At 45.4% G+C, this 13,859-nt stretch overlaps 1 protein-coding gene across 1 annotated transcript; it reads left to right on the top strand.

Moving 5' to 3' along the window:
* Nucleotides 1-3,683: 3,683 nt before the first annotated feature.
* Nucleotides 3,684-11,090, top strand: CCKAR (cholecystokinin A receptor). Its single transcript, XM_036099856.2, has 4 exons — nucleotides 3,684-4,179; nucleotides 7,193-7,454; nucleotides 9,337-9,464; nucleotides 10,558-11,090. The coding sequence occupies exons 1-4, from the start codon at nucleotides 4,029-4,031 to the stop codon at nucleotides 11,088-11,090; spliced, it is 1,074 nt and encodes a 357-aa protein (XP_035955749.2). The 5' UTR covers nucleotides 3,684-4,028.
* The last annotated feature ends 2,769 nt before the right edge of the window (nucleotides 11,091-13,859 follow it).

Genomic DNA, 13,859 nt, shown 5'->3' with positions numbered 1-13,859 from the left:
ATTTCCCAAACACATCCTTTATGCCAATCACTGTGCTTGAGTTCTAAAGATTCAGACCCCCTCGCCTGGCCATGATAATGGGGATACATAGAGCATCCCTAGCATTTATCTCATCCACCAATAATAAGTGTCCAGCACTATGTTCCAGGCATTGTTCTGGGTGCTTTCCATGTATTGCTTTGTTTATGGGTAGCATTATGTTATCCCCATTTTAGTGATGAGCAAGCTGAGGCTCAAAGGTTAAGTAATTTGTCCACGTTCCACAGCTGGCCAAAGGTGAAGGCCAGGCTTGGGTTCCTGCAGCTTGATGCTTGTGTTCATGCTCTTAATGGCTTCCAGGGAGCTTCCCGATAGAGTTGACCCTGAGATCACTGGCCTTGGAATCACCAGGGACACTGGATAAAAAAAGCAGATTCCCAGGTCTGGGGCTGAAGGGTCAGAGTCCCTGGGAGGGGAGCCTGGAAATCCCGGTTTTTTTAAAGCACCAACCCAGGTGTTTCAGATATGCACTGAAGTTTGTCAAGCACAGCACTCAAATGTACCACACTCACTCCTTGGGAGTTTAGGATATCTCCAGCCCCCACCCTCCTATACTCCACCCTCGCTTCCTGCCAGCCGCGGGACACAAGTGGAATAGAGAGGAAAGGAAGGAATGAGGAAGGAAGGGAGGGAGGAAGGAAGGGAGGAAGGGAGGAAGGAAGGAAAGAAGGGAGGGAGGGAGGGAGGAAAGGGACGGAACTGCAGGGCAGGTCGGCGGAGCCCCCTACCCTTCTGCCCTTGGACCTGTGGCAGCACACTTCTCCACCTGCTAAAGCAGCTACTGATGGGTGTGAGGAGCCTCAGCGGCTAGAGGGACATCTGCCCAATTGGAGCAACTCAGCAGCCAGCTGCTGGGAAGAGCAGGAGGGTGAAATTTAGCTGCTCCCTGGGCTCAAAACCTGAATGTTTATCCCTCCCCAGATCAGGCCAGCACAGCACAGGGTCCCCTCCTAGTGGGCAGGGTCACATCGGTCTGCTGGCTGGAAAGATCCAGCCAACAGGACACGTGGCAGGAAGGATGAGCAGACAGGAGGGCCCTGGCAACAAATGGGCTACATGATCCTAGGATAACAAAGAAGGTTCCAAGCCGCAGGAAGTGGAGTGAGGATGGGTAGGCCGGAGCTACCAGGGGGTATGCAGTGCTCGTCTCACCAGCAAATCATGGAGCCACTCTGAGTCTCAGTTTCCTCCTGCATAGAAGGAAAATAATAACTATTATTTGATGGCTATTGATATCATGATCTGTGATTGGGTGAACACGTTTATTTTTTTTTTAAGGTTTTATTTATTAGAACGCCTGGGTAGCTCTGTGGGTTAAGCGACTGCCTTCGGCTCAGGTCGTGATCCTGGAGTCCCGGGATCGAGTCCCGCATCGGGCTCCCTGCTCAGCGAGGAGCCTGCTTCTCCCTCTCCCACTCCCCCTGCTTGTGTGCTCTCTCTCTCTCTCTCTCTCTCTGACAGATAAATAAGTAAATAAGTAAAAAATTTATCTGTCAGAGAGAGAGAGTGAGCGCACACAACCAGGGGAGCGGCAGGCAGAGGGAGAGGGAGATTTATTTGTCACTCTAGGTGTCACTCTATCTTCCCAGCCCACATCCTCAGCCTCCACAGCAAAAATACCAGTTAGTTCATCTGCATTCAGCAAAGATGCAGTGCGTAGCTCTGTCAACTGAGAGAGCTGTCAGTACACAAGGGCCCCAGAGATACCTAGCAAATAGACCCACCGTCAGCCAGGCATGTGGCATGTCAGAAATACAGGTCCCGCAGCTGCCATCTGCTTCGCCAAAGGTCTGAACTGAGGAGACCATCTGTATGACAGACACTGAGGGGCTTGGGAGGGCGACAGAGCTTCACAGAAAACCCAGACCCCCCAGGCCGGTCTTCCTCTCTAATCTTACCTCTCACTGTTTGCCCCTCACTCACTTCTACTGTTACCTGTTCCCCAAAGAGGCCAAGCTCATTTCCACCTCAGGGCCTTTGCACTTGCTGTGACCTCTGCCGAAAACACCGTTCTTCCTGCCTAGAAGAAGCTTTCCCCAGATCTTCCCTAGGCTTCCTCCTCCTTGTGTTCCAGATGTCAGATCATGGTCCCCTCCTTCGGAAGGCCTTTCCTGACCACCTCAGCTAAATTAGTGCCCCCAATCCATTCCTCTCCATTGCATCATCTGGCTTCCCTTCCTTCGTGGTGCTTAACACTATCTGAAAGGATCTTGTTCATTATTTGCTTCTGTGTTCAGAGAGCGCTTGGCAAATGGTTGACTCTCAGTGAATATGCGCTGAATGAATGGACAAATGAATAAATGAATGAATGGGAGATCTTACTAACTTTTCTTGTAATAAGGATCCGGAACCCTATATCCAAAAGCAGCCCCTCCCCTCTCGGTTAACAAGGGCAGAGACCACGAGAAATAACAGTGTGGTTGGTAACAACTTAACAACCAGAGGGCAGTTCTATCTACACACATTGCTGGGCATGGTTCCAAAGCTAAAAAGGCACTAATTGCTTTTATATAAGGAGGTAGAAACGCAGTCCCTCCGTGCCCTTCAGTCCTGATGGTCTGCATTATCGTATCTGTTACCGTGTTAATTGTTCCTGTCTCACACAGCCAGCCTGGGCTTTATTCTGCATATGTCTGGGTTGGTGACAGGTTCCTATGCAGAGAATAGAGGTACCGGGGAAGCGTGTGTGTTTGTGTCCGTGCATGCGTATCCATGTGTGTATAAGTGTGTATAAGAGCAGTGACACTCTGGGAAGGGTTAACTCGCAGTCCAGCTCTCTGTGCTCAGGGCCCTTAGACTGGCCCAGGAATGGGAGGGGTGGGCTCAGAAGGTGGAGCAGGCTTGGCTTGCCTGAGCTGCCTTTTCCAAGACAGGAGAGCAAATGCTTGCCCAGCTGGACCGAGCTGGGTGAACTCACGTCGCCTTTAGGAATGGCTGCAGAAGCCCACACCTGGAAATCCCTCCCTCCCTGCCCCTGCACGGCAGGTTGCGTCTGGGAGGCTCTCCAGTCATTAGAGGAATGAGCTGAGGGTGAGCAATTCACCAGCTCGCCAGCACTTGGAGAGCAGCAGGTGAGGATGGATGTGGTCGACAGCCTTCTCGTGAATGGAAGCGACATCACCCCTCCCTGTGAGCTGGGAATCGAAAATGAGACGCTTTTCTGCTTGGATCAGCCCCATCCTTCCAAAGGTAGGTGTCAGACGCTGTTATTTTAATTCAGAGAATGATCGAGGGGAGGGAGAAATCAGCAAAGATGAGGCTGATAGAGAAAATATAACAAAGTCCTCTTGAGACCAGGCTGGATAAAGTCATACGTTCACAAGTTTGGATAACAGATCAAAAAGCAGAACTGAGTCAAATACCCTGATTGTTCCCCCGCAGGAGAGTTGAGATGGGTGTATAGGACATGGGGGGCAGGGGGAACAAAAGCCAAGGGAGGAGGAGCTGAAGTGTCATAAGAAGGGGGTACAAGTGTCGAAGGTGGAACTTACCGGCATCACAGAAAAGGTGTTGTCACAATCGAGCTGTCACCTTTTCTTGGGGGAAATCCAGCATGAAAAAGTGACTAAAGTGAAATCATGCTTAGCAGCTGGGAAAAGAAAGCAATCACTAGTCACTGGAGAAGCTTTGTTCTTAAGAAAAAGTGGTTCCCTGCGTGATTCTTTAACAAATTAACCTCCCAGAAGCAACGGAATCACTCCGTGCGCTCCTCAGTTTGCTTCTGCAAAATATTGTCGCTAGAGGAATAGTCGGGTTCAGTGATTGCAGACCCTTGCAAAAAAAAAAAAAAAATCTGCAGGAAATCACCATTCATTTCGTGTGCTAAGGTTTTAACATTCTGTTCCCATAACCTCCGTCCCTCTGTCTCGTCCCCGTTACTCTTTGCAGAGTGGCAGCCGGCCGTGCAGATTCTCCTGTACTCCGTGATTTTCCTGCTCAGTGTGCTGGGGAATACGCTGGTCATCACCGTGCTGATTCGGAATAAGAGGATGAGAACTGTCACTAACATCTTCCTGCTCTCGCTGGCGGTCAGCGACCTCATGCTCTGCCTCTTCTGCATGCCGTTCAACCTCATCCCCAACCTGCTCAAGGATTTCATCTTCGGGAGTGCTGTTTGCAAGACCACCACCTACTTCATGGGTGAGTTTGCTGCTGGCGACTATTTCTGGAGCTGGCCCCAGACCCCACTCGGCCCCAGACCCTCCCAACCCCTGACAGCCTCAGCAGAGGCGTCCTGCTGAGTGAAAAAAAACCAAAACACCCACCAAAAAAACAAACAGAAAAGAACGAAAACAAAAAAACATGTGGCTGCATGGGGCTGTGTGCAAGGACGCAGGTGCTGGCTTTACGGTAGGTCGGTCCTCACATGTCGCCAGAAGTCGGTCCCCTGTGTGTCCTCTGTTTCAGAGGTCAGTTTCTCAGGGTGGAGTAAGTTGTTAAGCACCCGCAGAAGAGGTTGGTTTTGCTTGCTTCTGCTAGAAAGAAAGAAGGATTCAAGCGACTCTGTCCCTTCCTGGAAGCCACGGGTCGTAGTCTGAGCTCTGCCCAAGCCGAGCCATGGCTTTTGGGGGTGGAGGGGGTGGTGGAGGAGGGTTCTTCCTGTTGTTGCGCCTGCTCTCCTAGGGAACAGGGGCTATGTGAAAACCAGTTTCATCCCAGCTCTAGATTCCTGTCTCAGGATTCACTTCCCAGCCTGATCCCGAGTGACTGGGACCCTCTCGGGCAGAGAGAGAGAGAGAGAGAGCCCTCTGACACTAACTGAGGAGCTGATTTTGCTCCCAGAGCCTGTGGGTCATTAAGCTCCCCCTGACTGGCTGAGACATGCAAATCAATCTGCCAATCAAAATGATGATGATAAATACAAATCCCAAGAGCCGAGATTTTTTAGTACTTTTTATGCACCAGATGTTGTACAAAGTGCTTTTACTCCCACTATCTCATCTCCCAACCCACCCTGCGAAATAAAATACAGTTGTTCTTTCCCGTCTCACCGAGGAGCGAACAGAGGCACAGAGAGGTTGATCATGTGCCCAGGGACACACAGGTGGTAAGCCACAGAGCTGAGATTTGAACCTAGATCAGGAGCCGGTGGTGGGTGAGGACGCCGCCCCAGTTTGCCAGCTGCTGGGGTTCCCCTGAAGCCGAACAAAGATGTTTCTCGGCCCTCTGTCTGCCAGATTGCCCTGTGCCTTACCCCTTCCGAGTACTAGCTGCGGGGAGGAGGAGAGGCGGGAAATGAGGGAGGGTTGTTTTTTGTTCTAACCTCAGCCTTGCGTTGGCCTGGGGCCGTCCTCAGTGATGGAAAGCTTTCAAAGCCTTGATTTCTCCCCATCGAGGCAGCGGGATCCAACCCTGACAAAACGATGATGAATTATTGATCCGTGTCCCACGGACAAACAACCAAGAAAGTGTCCGTCCTTGTCCAAGAGCTCTGAAAATAAAAACGGACTTACAAATGAAAGGGATCATGATTAAACAATGAAGCAATAACAGTTAACTAGCATCTCCTCGCACTTTCAGCTTTCATGGCCCACCCATATGTATCTTGTGATAATATTATTTAAGAATCTTAACTAGGGTCTGTGAAAGGAGATTTAAAACAAGTGCTTGTGTGATTGCACAACACTGTAAATGTGCCGAAGGCCACAGAATTGCCCGCTTGAAAATGGTTAATTTCTTGTGATGTTTCACCTAAAAAAAAATGTTTTTAAAAATAGCTAAAATGAAAAGCAAGAAAATTCTGAAGCTGTTTGCAATACCATAATGGTTTTGTTGGATTTCTAAATCTGGGGATTTTGATTCTGCCCTTGATTTTGTGTTCTCCTCAATACTATTCCTAACAGTTAACATTCATCAAACTCCTTATATGCAGCAAAAAAAAAAACGAAAAAAAAGGAAAGAAGGAAGAAAGGAAGGAAGGAAGGAAGGAAGGAAGAAAGAAAGGAAAAAAAAGAAAGAAAGAATGCTTGCCTGATGGTGGGTTTATAATAACAATGAGCCCATTTTACAGATTTGACTCTGAAGATGCTGGGGCTACACTCTGTAATCTCAATGTCATCAGTTCCTTGGGGTACAGTGCAGGAAAACACAGCCGTCCTGTCTCAGAACATGCGTTTTTATTTAATGGTTTTGGGGTTGTAGATTCCTTCAAGTCTCTAAGGAATACTGTAAGTATATCACCCTAGAAAAGAGAACATTTTTATAAACAGTTTCAGAGAATTTATTTATACCCATAAAAGGCCCCAGGCTAAGAGCTTCTTCTCCCCAACTTAGGTTCATTCTAAGGCTTAAGAAATCATGCTAAAGATAATCAGAAAAACTGACAGAATCCATAGGTGAATAGGTAAAGGGAATTTTTAGGGGATAAGACGTGATAGTGAGTATACACACACAAAATACAAAAGTTAAAGAAAATTAAGTTTTTTTTACTCTGCCTAAGCACATCATTGTGAGGTTTTGTGATGTCTTTCTCGCTGATGATGCATGCTCGTTCTACAAAATACAGAAAAGCAAACAGAATAAGAAGGAAAGTTCTAGTCCTCCCACCAGGAGCAAGCTTTAGTTACAGTATAGCGTGACCTCCCTTTATCCTTCCTTTACTATGTGTTTTTTCAACAAAATGCTTTTTCAAATTTATAATGTTTCATTCTTAAAAAGAGTCTGTACTAGAAATTCTCGGAAAGTTTTAATGCCTCCAGCTCAGACCCCAGTGACCTTTCGGGGTCACAGTCCTTAAGAATCTGGGTTATTAGGTCAACTTAACTTCAGGTTATGCTCAAAATGAGAGCTTCTCTCTAGGCGACTCAAAAACCTCTTCTGTGGGAGAGGAACATATCTCATCCCCTTGGTTATTAATTAATGAGCAACTTCAGCCTGAGAAGGAGTTCAGTTGTAATCAAAGTTCAATAAACGTATCTAAATGTTGGCAATCAGACGTATTCATAAATATATTTCTTTAACTGCCTTAAATCCTTTTTGAAGCAAAGCTGGGAATCAATCATTTAAAAAAAAATACAGGTACATGATCTTTCTTTCCCCTCTGAGTGTTGTCCCTCGATATCGAACCTGTGCAGAGCAGATATGCTTAAGCTAATGTGCGAATAAACTTGGGATTTCAGAGCTGTCATAACCAGCTTCTTTATTCCTTTCCCAGGCACGTCTGTGAGTGTATCCACCTTTAATCTGGTAGCCATATCTCTGGAAAGATACGGTGCGATTTGCAAACCCTTACAGTCCCGGGTCTGGCAGACCAAATCCCATGCTTTGAAGGTGATTGCCATGACCTGGTGCCTCTCCTTCACTATTATGACTCCGTACCCAATTTATAGCAGCCTGGTGCCTTTTACCAAAAATAACAACCAAACGGCGAACATGTGCCGCTTTCTACTGCCAAATGATGTCATGCAGCAGTCCTGGTAAGGTGGTGTGGTGTTTATTTGCGTAATGCGACTTGTCACGGTGTGCAGTTTTTATAAAAACGGGAATGTATTGTCCAGAGCGGCTGGGGGAGGTCCGTGTCCAGGAGACCTTGAGGAGGATTATTCTAACTTCTTTTTAGGATAATAGTGATAGCAGACACTTAACGTGTTCTGTTTTAAATGCCATACACATATGACTTCAATTAATCCTCTTAAAACCCAATAGGGTAGGTACTGTTATGGTCCCCATTTTGCAGATGATGAAACTGAGACACGGAGAAGTTAAGTGAGTTGCTCAAGGTCACAAAACTAGAAGAGAGAGAGCCTCTCTGCTTACCCGCTATGCAGAATGCCTCTGGATGGTCTAGCAGGGGGTTGGCTACAGCATCTGGAGGGCTATGATTTTTCTAAGAACTGAAGATAAAGCAGAGAATGAGTCCCAAATCCTGTGTGGTTGTTTTTTTTTTTTTTTTTTTTTTTTAGAGCTGCAGCTATGGTATTAGCACACAGAACACTTCACTAGACATAGACAGGCGAGATTCTAAGACTTTCTTTGCTTACTAGCCGACTGCCGTTGGACAAGTGCAGGGAACCTCTCTGAGGTTCAGGTTCTTTATCTATGCAACGATATAATAATAGAGATTTTTTTTTAATCTACCTCATTGGTGGCTGTAAGATTCAAAGGAGAGCCTGTGTATGAAAATGTCATTAAATATTCTAAAAAATACAAACGCAGGGTATTACGTTTACTAATTCCAGGCATATTTTAGAATCAGGGAACTAGATATTCAAAAATGGCTCAAAACTGAGATAATCTTTGCTTTCTTTGCCTTCCTTTTTTTTTATTATTTCAACCAAGTAACACACACACGCGCACACAGAGTTATGTTGCAAATGAGAGAAATATTTCCAAGACTTGAAAAAGAATCTTATCAAAACATGTCCAATTGAAATGAGAAATGGCCAGCCACTGTGAGCCTCTGACAATTTTATGGCCTAATCCTGTAACCTTACACATGCCAGACTGCAAAAATGATTTAGGGGCCAGACTCATAAAGGAGGCTGTGGGGCTTCAGGAATCAAACATGTTTAGAGAAAGCATAGCTCTGCCCCACCAGGCACTAGAAGGAGCCCACCACTGTGCCAATGGGGCAGAAATAGCCAGAACACCCGATTGTGCAAAACCACGGAGGTCATCCATCATTCCTACCTATGCGCTTGACGGTTCTGTTGTTGTAAAGTCAACAAATAGTATATTGTGATGCTTAAGAGCACAGGTTCTAGAATCGCGTATTCCTTGGGTTCAAATACCCCCTTTGCCACTAGGTGTGTGACTCTGGACGAATGATTTAATCTCTATAAATCTCAGTTTCCTCATGTATAAAATAGGTATCATGGTAACAGTACCTACCTCAAAGGTTACTATGGGAGTTAAATCTAGTGTTGCATATATATATGAAATATTATTATATGTACAATGCTTAGCCTAGTGTGTCACGCAGTAAGTCCTCGATGAATGTAAGCTCTTATCAGTATTTGTTTATGTTTTTGGTAACAGCTTTATTGAGATTATTCACATGCCTTTGCTGTTGTTAAGTTCTCATTGGTTCTACATGAAGGCTTGTTTCAGGCACAGAACACACCAGCCTTTTCCAACTTAACTAGTCCTTCATAATAGACTTTATCTGAAAAAAAGAAGAGAAATAAGCAACTTCGAATGACCAAACCTCCAGACATAGTATTTCCAAGGCTATTAAATACCAATAATTGATGTGTTTGCCCAGACCAGTTGAAATGGAGATGAATCCTATTTATTCCATCCCGTCTGAGTTTGAAATACTGGAGTTTATGGTTATTGAATTTCTTTTTATTTCATTAGGCACACGTTCCTGTTACTCATCCTCTTTCTTATTCCCGGAATCGTGATGATGGTGGCGTATGGATTGATCTCTTTGGAACTTTACCAAGGAATAAAGTTTGATGCTATCCAGAAGAAGTCCGCTAGGGGTAACTACCTCTTTGCTGTATGGTTTATGCCAAAATATCACAAAAGCTTGGTTCCTATAACATAAATAGTTATACCCAGAGTGTGTGTTGGAGATTTTTGGAAGTATCCTTGGGAGAGACCCTGTCCCACTAGTCAAGAGACCTAGTGTCCCTATTCCCTCATCTGTAAAATGGAGAAATTGTCCCTCTCAAAACGGACTTAACACGCATATACCCAGTTATCAACTGAGGGCCCGTGTGTCCCTCACTGTCTGTAGTGTTGCATTCCAACGGACCCCTCCTTCCACAACTGAAGGGAATTGTAACTCCAACCCCCCACCTCTGGTCTCCCTTTCCTTATCACCCTGCAGTTGCCCAAAACCTAACTTCTTCCCACTCATTGTAATCCATTAGCCACTACAATTTACCCCAACACCTTTGTTGATACAACTTTTTGCCCTTCTCATTCCACCCCTTCATTCAGCTCTTTTACCGGAACTTGTATGTCTGCAGGGCTTCTTTGGTTTTGGTTGATTTTTGCTCATTATCCAGGTTTCCCAGTAAAAGCATTCTGGAAGCTTACCAAGCAAGCAGGGACCTTTCCCCTGAGGATCTGGGAAAAGAAAGAGTGTGAATATTCATTCTTTAGTAATTCTTATCCTTATAATTGATGTCTATAAAATATTCTTTTATTATATACTATGTATATGATAGATTATATATTATTGTTGTTGTTTTTAAGATTTTACTTATCTATTTGAGAGAGACAAGAGAGAGTGAGGGGAGGGGCACAGGGAGAGGGAGAGAATCACAAGCAGACTCTGGGCTCAGTGCAGAGCCCAGTGTGGGGCTTGATCTCAAGACCCGGAGATCAAGACCTGAGCAGAAACCAAGAGTTGGAGGCTCAACCAACTGAGCCACCCAGGCACCCCACATTATTTTATTAGTTTTAAGTAGCTTTCCATTTGAAGGAAAGGACTACTGTAGATCAGCACAGGCCCAAGGATGCCTGCCCCCCGCTTCAGTTCCAGTTTGGTTTGACCCCCTCGATGGAGGGGGCATCTGCCCCGCGTGACCCATCCCCAACAATAAGCCATGTCACTTGCCCATCCAGACAGGAAACCGAGCACCGGCAGCAGCAGCAGGTATGAGGACAGCGATGGGTGTTACCTGCAGAAGGCCAAGCCCCGCAGGAAGCTGGAGCTTCAGCAGCTGTCCACCCCCAGCAGCGGCGGGGTCAACCGCATCAGGAGTAGCAGCTCCACGGCCAACCTCATGGCCAAGAAGCGGGTGATCCGCATGCTCATGGTCATCGTGGTCCTCTTCTTCCTGTGCTGGATGCCCATCTTCAGCGCCAACGCCTGGCGGGCCTATGACACGGCGTCGGCCGAGCGCCGCCTCTCGGGGACCCCCATTTCCTTCATCCTCCTGCTGTCCTACACCTCCTCCTGTGTCAACCCCATCATCTACTGCTTCATGAACAAACGGTTCCGCCTCGGCTTCATGGCCACCTTCCCCTGCTGCCCCAGCCCCGGCCCCCCAGGAGCGAGAGGAGAGGTAGGAGAGGAGGAGGAAGGCAGGACCACGGGGGCCTCTCTGTCCAGGTGTTCCTACAGCCACATGAGCGCCTCGGCGCCGCCCCCCTGACCTGGGCGGGCCTCCGGGGCTGCGGGAAGGAGGGGCGGGGGGCGGAGACGGAAGGAAGATGCCATTGCCCATGGGAGCTGTTCATTGTCCGCTTTTCATCCTTCATCCGGGATCCAGGGGAAACTCCAGCAGACTGGGGCTGGGACTTGGTTTCTGGGCAATTCCAGGCAGGAAGGGTTCAGTAACATTCACCGTCAGAAACACCTCAACCCGCCAGTCACAGGAGTCCAACGGGGCTCATACTACAGATGCGATGCCAAACACGTGGTCCAAATGGAGATGTGAACCCTACTTAAGCTTTATCAGTTTCTAGAACATCCAAGGTGGGCTCTCATTCCGCCTAGTGACACAGTTCTGGGCTCTGCGTCATCTGCTGATGCAGAAGCGTGGAGGCCGCTTTGCCTCTGGAGAGGGTCTGTCATGTACATAGTGTAGCCACCCTCTCATCATGACCACAAAAAGGGAACATGAAGCGAACCCTCTTCTGGCCATTTTTCTGAAGTAAGACAACAGCCTGACTTTTTCTTTTTGAGGTTGGCCAGGGCCATTCAGAGACATAATTTTATGGTGTCATCAAAAGAGCATAAGGAATGTTGTCTAAAGAGATTGAATTGGGAATTTATGTTTCTAAAAAGAAAAGAGATTTGCGGCAAATAGCCGAGTGGAATGCCATCTTGCCATCGTGAACATTAAGAGCCAGAAGGCACACAGAAAATTTTTTCTACTTTAATGACATATATCGCTTAACTCCTCCTTTCTATGGCAATATGGAACCCCATGGCTTCTTTGCCTCAATTTCTCATACTCATCTGGCACTGCCTCTTTCCCAGAAGGACTCCAGGTAGAAAGGAGAGTTGTAACCTATGTGTACCTGTCCAGGGGTGGAAACAGAAACATGTACAGCCAGTCCTAGAAGAAGAACTGGCATTCTCGGACTCCATTCGCAAATAGTTTTGAAGGTCAAAGCTGTCTGTCCCATTAAATATAATCTATGTATTTGTCAGTAATATATATGTACAAACCAAACATATAAGTATGTTCTTTACATATAAGTATATTCTTCAGTGTGTTTAAAAAAGAAAAAAAATAGTGAATGGATGTTGGAATTCAGTAATTGTTACCATTTTACATTCCTTCACAACAGCTAGAGTTCAATGTGAACTTTTCCTTGCAAAACTAGGGTTAAATCTCTCTCCTCCAATTTAGAAATCTCAATTAAAATAAGACATGAGCTATAAATTTAGATAGTAGGAAGTACATTTCTAGAATAGAATGTATCAATCCGCTCTGCCAGCACTTCTTTTTCTTTCTTTCTTTTTTTTTTTTTTTCGAGGTAACATTGTCTTGACTATTTAAATAAATTAACACAGGCATTTTTGACAGAAACAAGTGTACATGCTAGTGTAGGAATAAAAAAAGAAAGAAGGAGGGAAGGAAGGAGGGAGGGAAGGAGGGAAGGAAGGAAGGAAGGAGGGAAGGAAGGAGGGAGGGAAGGAAGGAGGGAAGGAGGGAGGGAGGGAAGGAAGCAGGGAAGGAAGGAAGGAAGGAAGGAAGACAGGAGGGAAGGAAGGAATGAAAGAAGGAAGGAAGAAGGGAGGGAGGAAGTTCATAGTGTCCATGCCTCCAAGCATCTGACAAGTGAGTTTTTCTTTTCCTGGCTTTCATGGGACCGTGGCCATCCATTGTTCCAGGCCTGACATTCTTCAGGATGCACAAAGGTCGGTGATTTCAATCATGGAAAAAAAATCCATGTGAAAAAGAGAAAGGGAAGACAGTGGCAAGAAGGGTTCATGAATAGGGGAAGGGATATTGTGTAACTTAAGATGTGTCACCATTTAATTTTTTGGGTGGGATGGCCATGTGCTAACAGATGAAACATTATTGAGAACATGACCATTTATTATAGGGGACTTTTCAAGCCAGATGTTAGTTTTTCTATTTCTCGGGCTGCCGTGTCATGTTAGTATTTATAACCAGTCATCTCAAATATTTCAAGATAAAAAAATTCGATGGACTAAAGCATGTACTGCTAAATGATAAAAGGAATAAGATGTGAAATTGTCTCCATTATTTAAGTAAATTCTACAAAATCTACAATTTTCCTTCCAGAAGAAAAAGCCTTCCCCTTTGACAGTGTTAGCCTATAAATAAAGATAAATTAGGCCCTCCCCCCATTATTGGGAACGTCTGGAAGTTCCAAAGGTGCATTAACATCTGCATAGGGCTGCCAGATTTAGCAAATAAAAATACAGGATGTCCAGTTAAATTCTAATTTCAAATAAGCAACAAATAATTTTTTTTAGCATGAGAATGCCCCATGCACTAACGTACATCCTGTATTTTATCTGGCAATCCTACTTCAAAATAATTTAAAAAGTACATAAAAATATAAATAAGATTTCCCAGATACAGGACAGTAATATGCCTCTGTTCACTAAAATTCATTGGATGGTCTTTCATATAATGGAAGCTTTTTTAAAAAAGAAGACAAATGCTATTAACTTTCAGAATCTGTGTCTCACATTTGGGAACAGTATCATCAACAGGCTGATTTTACTTAAGAAACATTTTTATTAACATAAAGCTATTCAAGTAGTTTGTGGAATCAACTGCCTTTATTTCCTGCTGCAGTGGATTACTAATTTGAATTGGAACTAAAGGGGCCCATACAGTTAAGAAAACAGATTCACGAAGTTCCTAGTATTTTCTAGTGTTTTCAGGTAGCTTCCACACATCACCAGTGCAGTGAATTACAACTTGTGTCTTTGA

Source organism: Halichoerus grypus, chromosome 3 (genome assembly GCF_964656455.1).
Source record: "Halichoerus grypus chromosome 3, mHalGry1.hap1.1, whole genome shotgun sequence".
Lineage (NCBI taxonomy): Eukaryota > Metazoa > Chordata > Mammalia > Carnivora > Phocidae > Halichoerus > Halichoerus grypus.
Note: the sequence above shows the minus strand (reverse complement) of the source record. Positions and strands in the feature narration are given on the sequence as shown.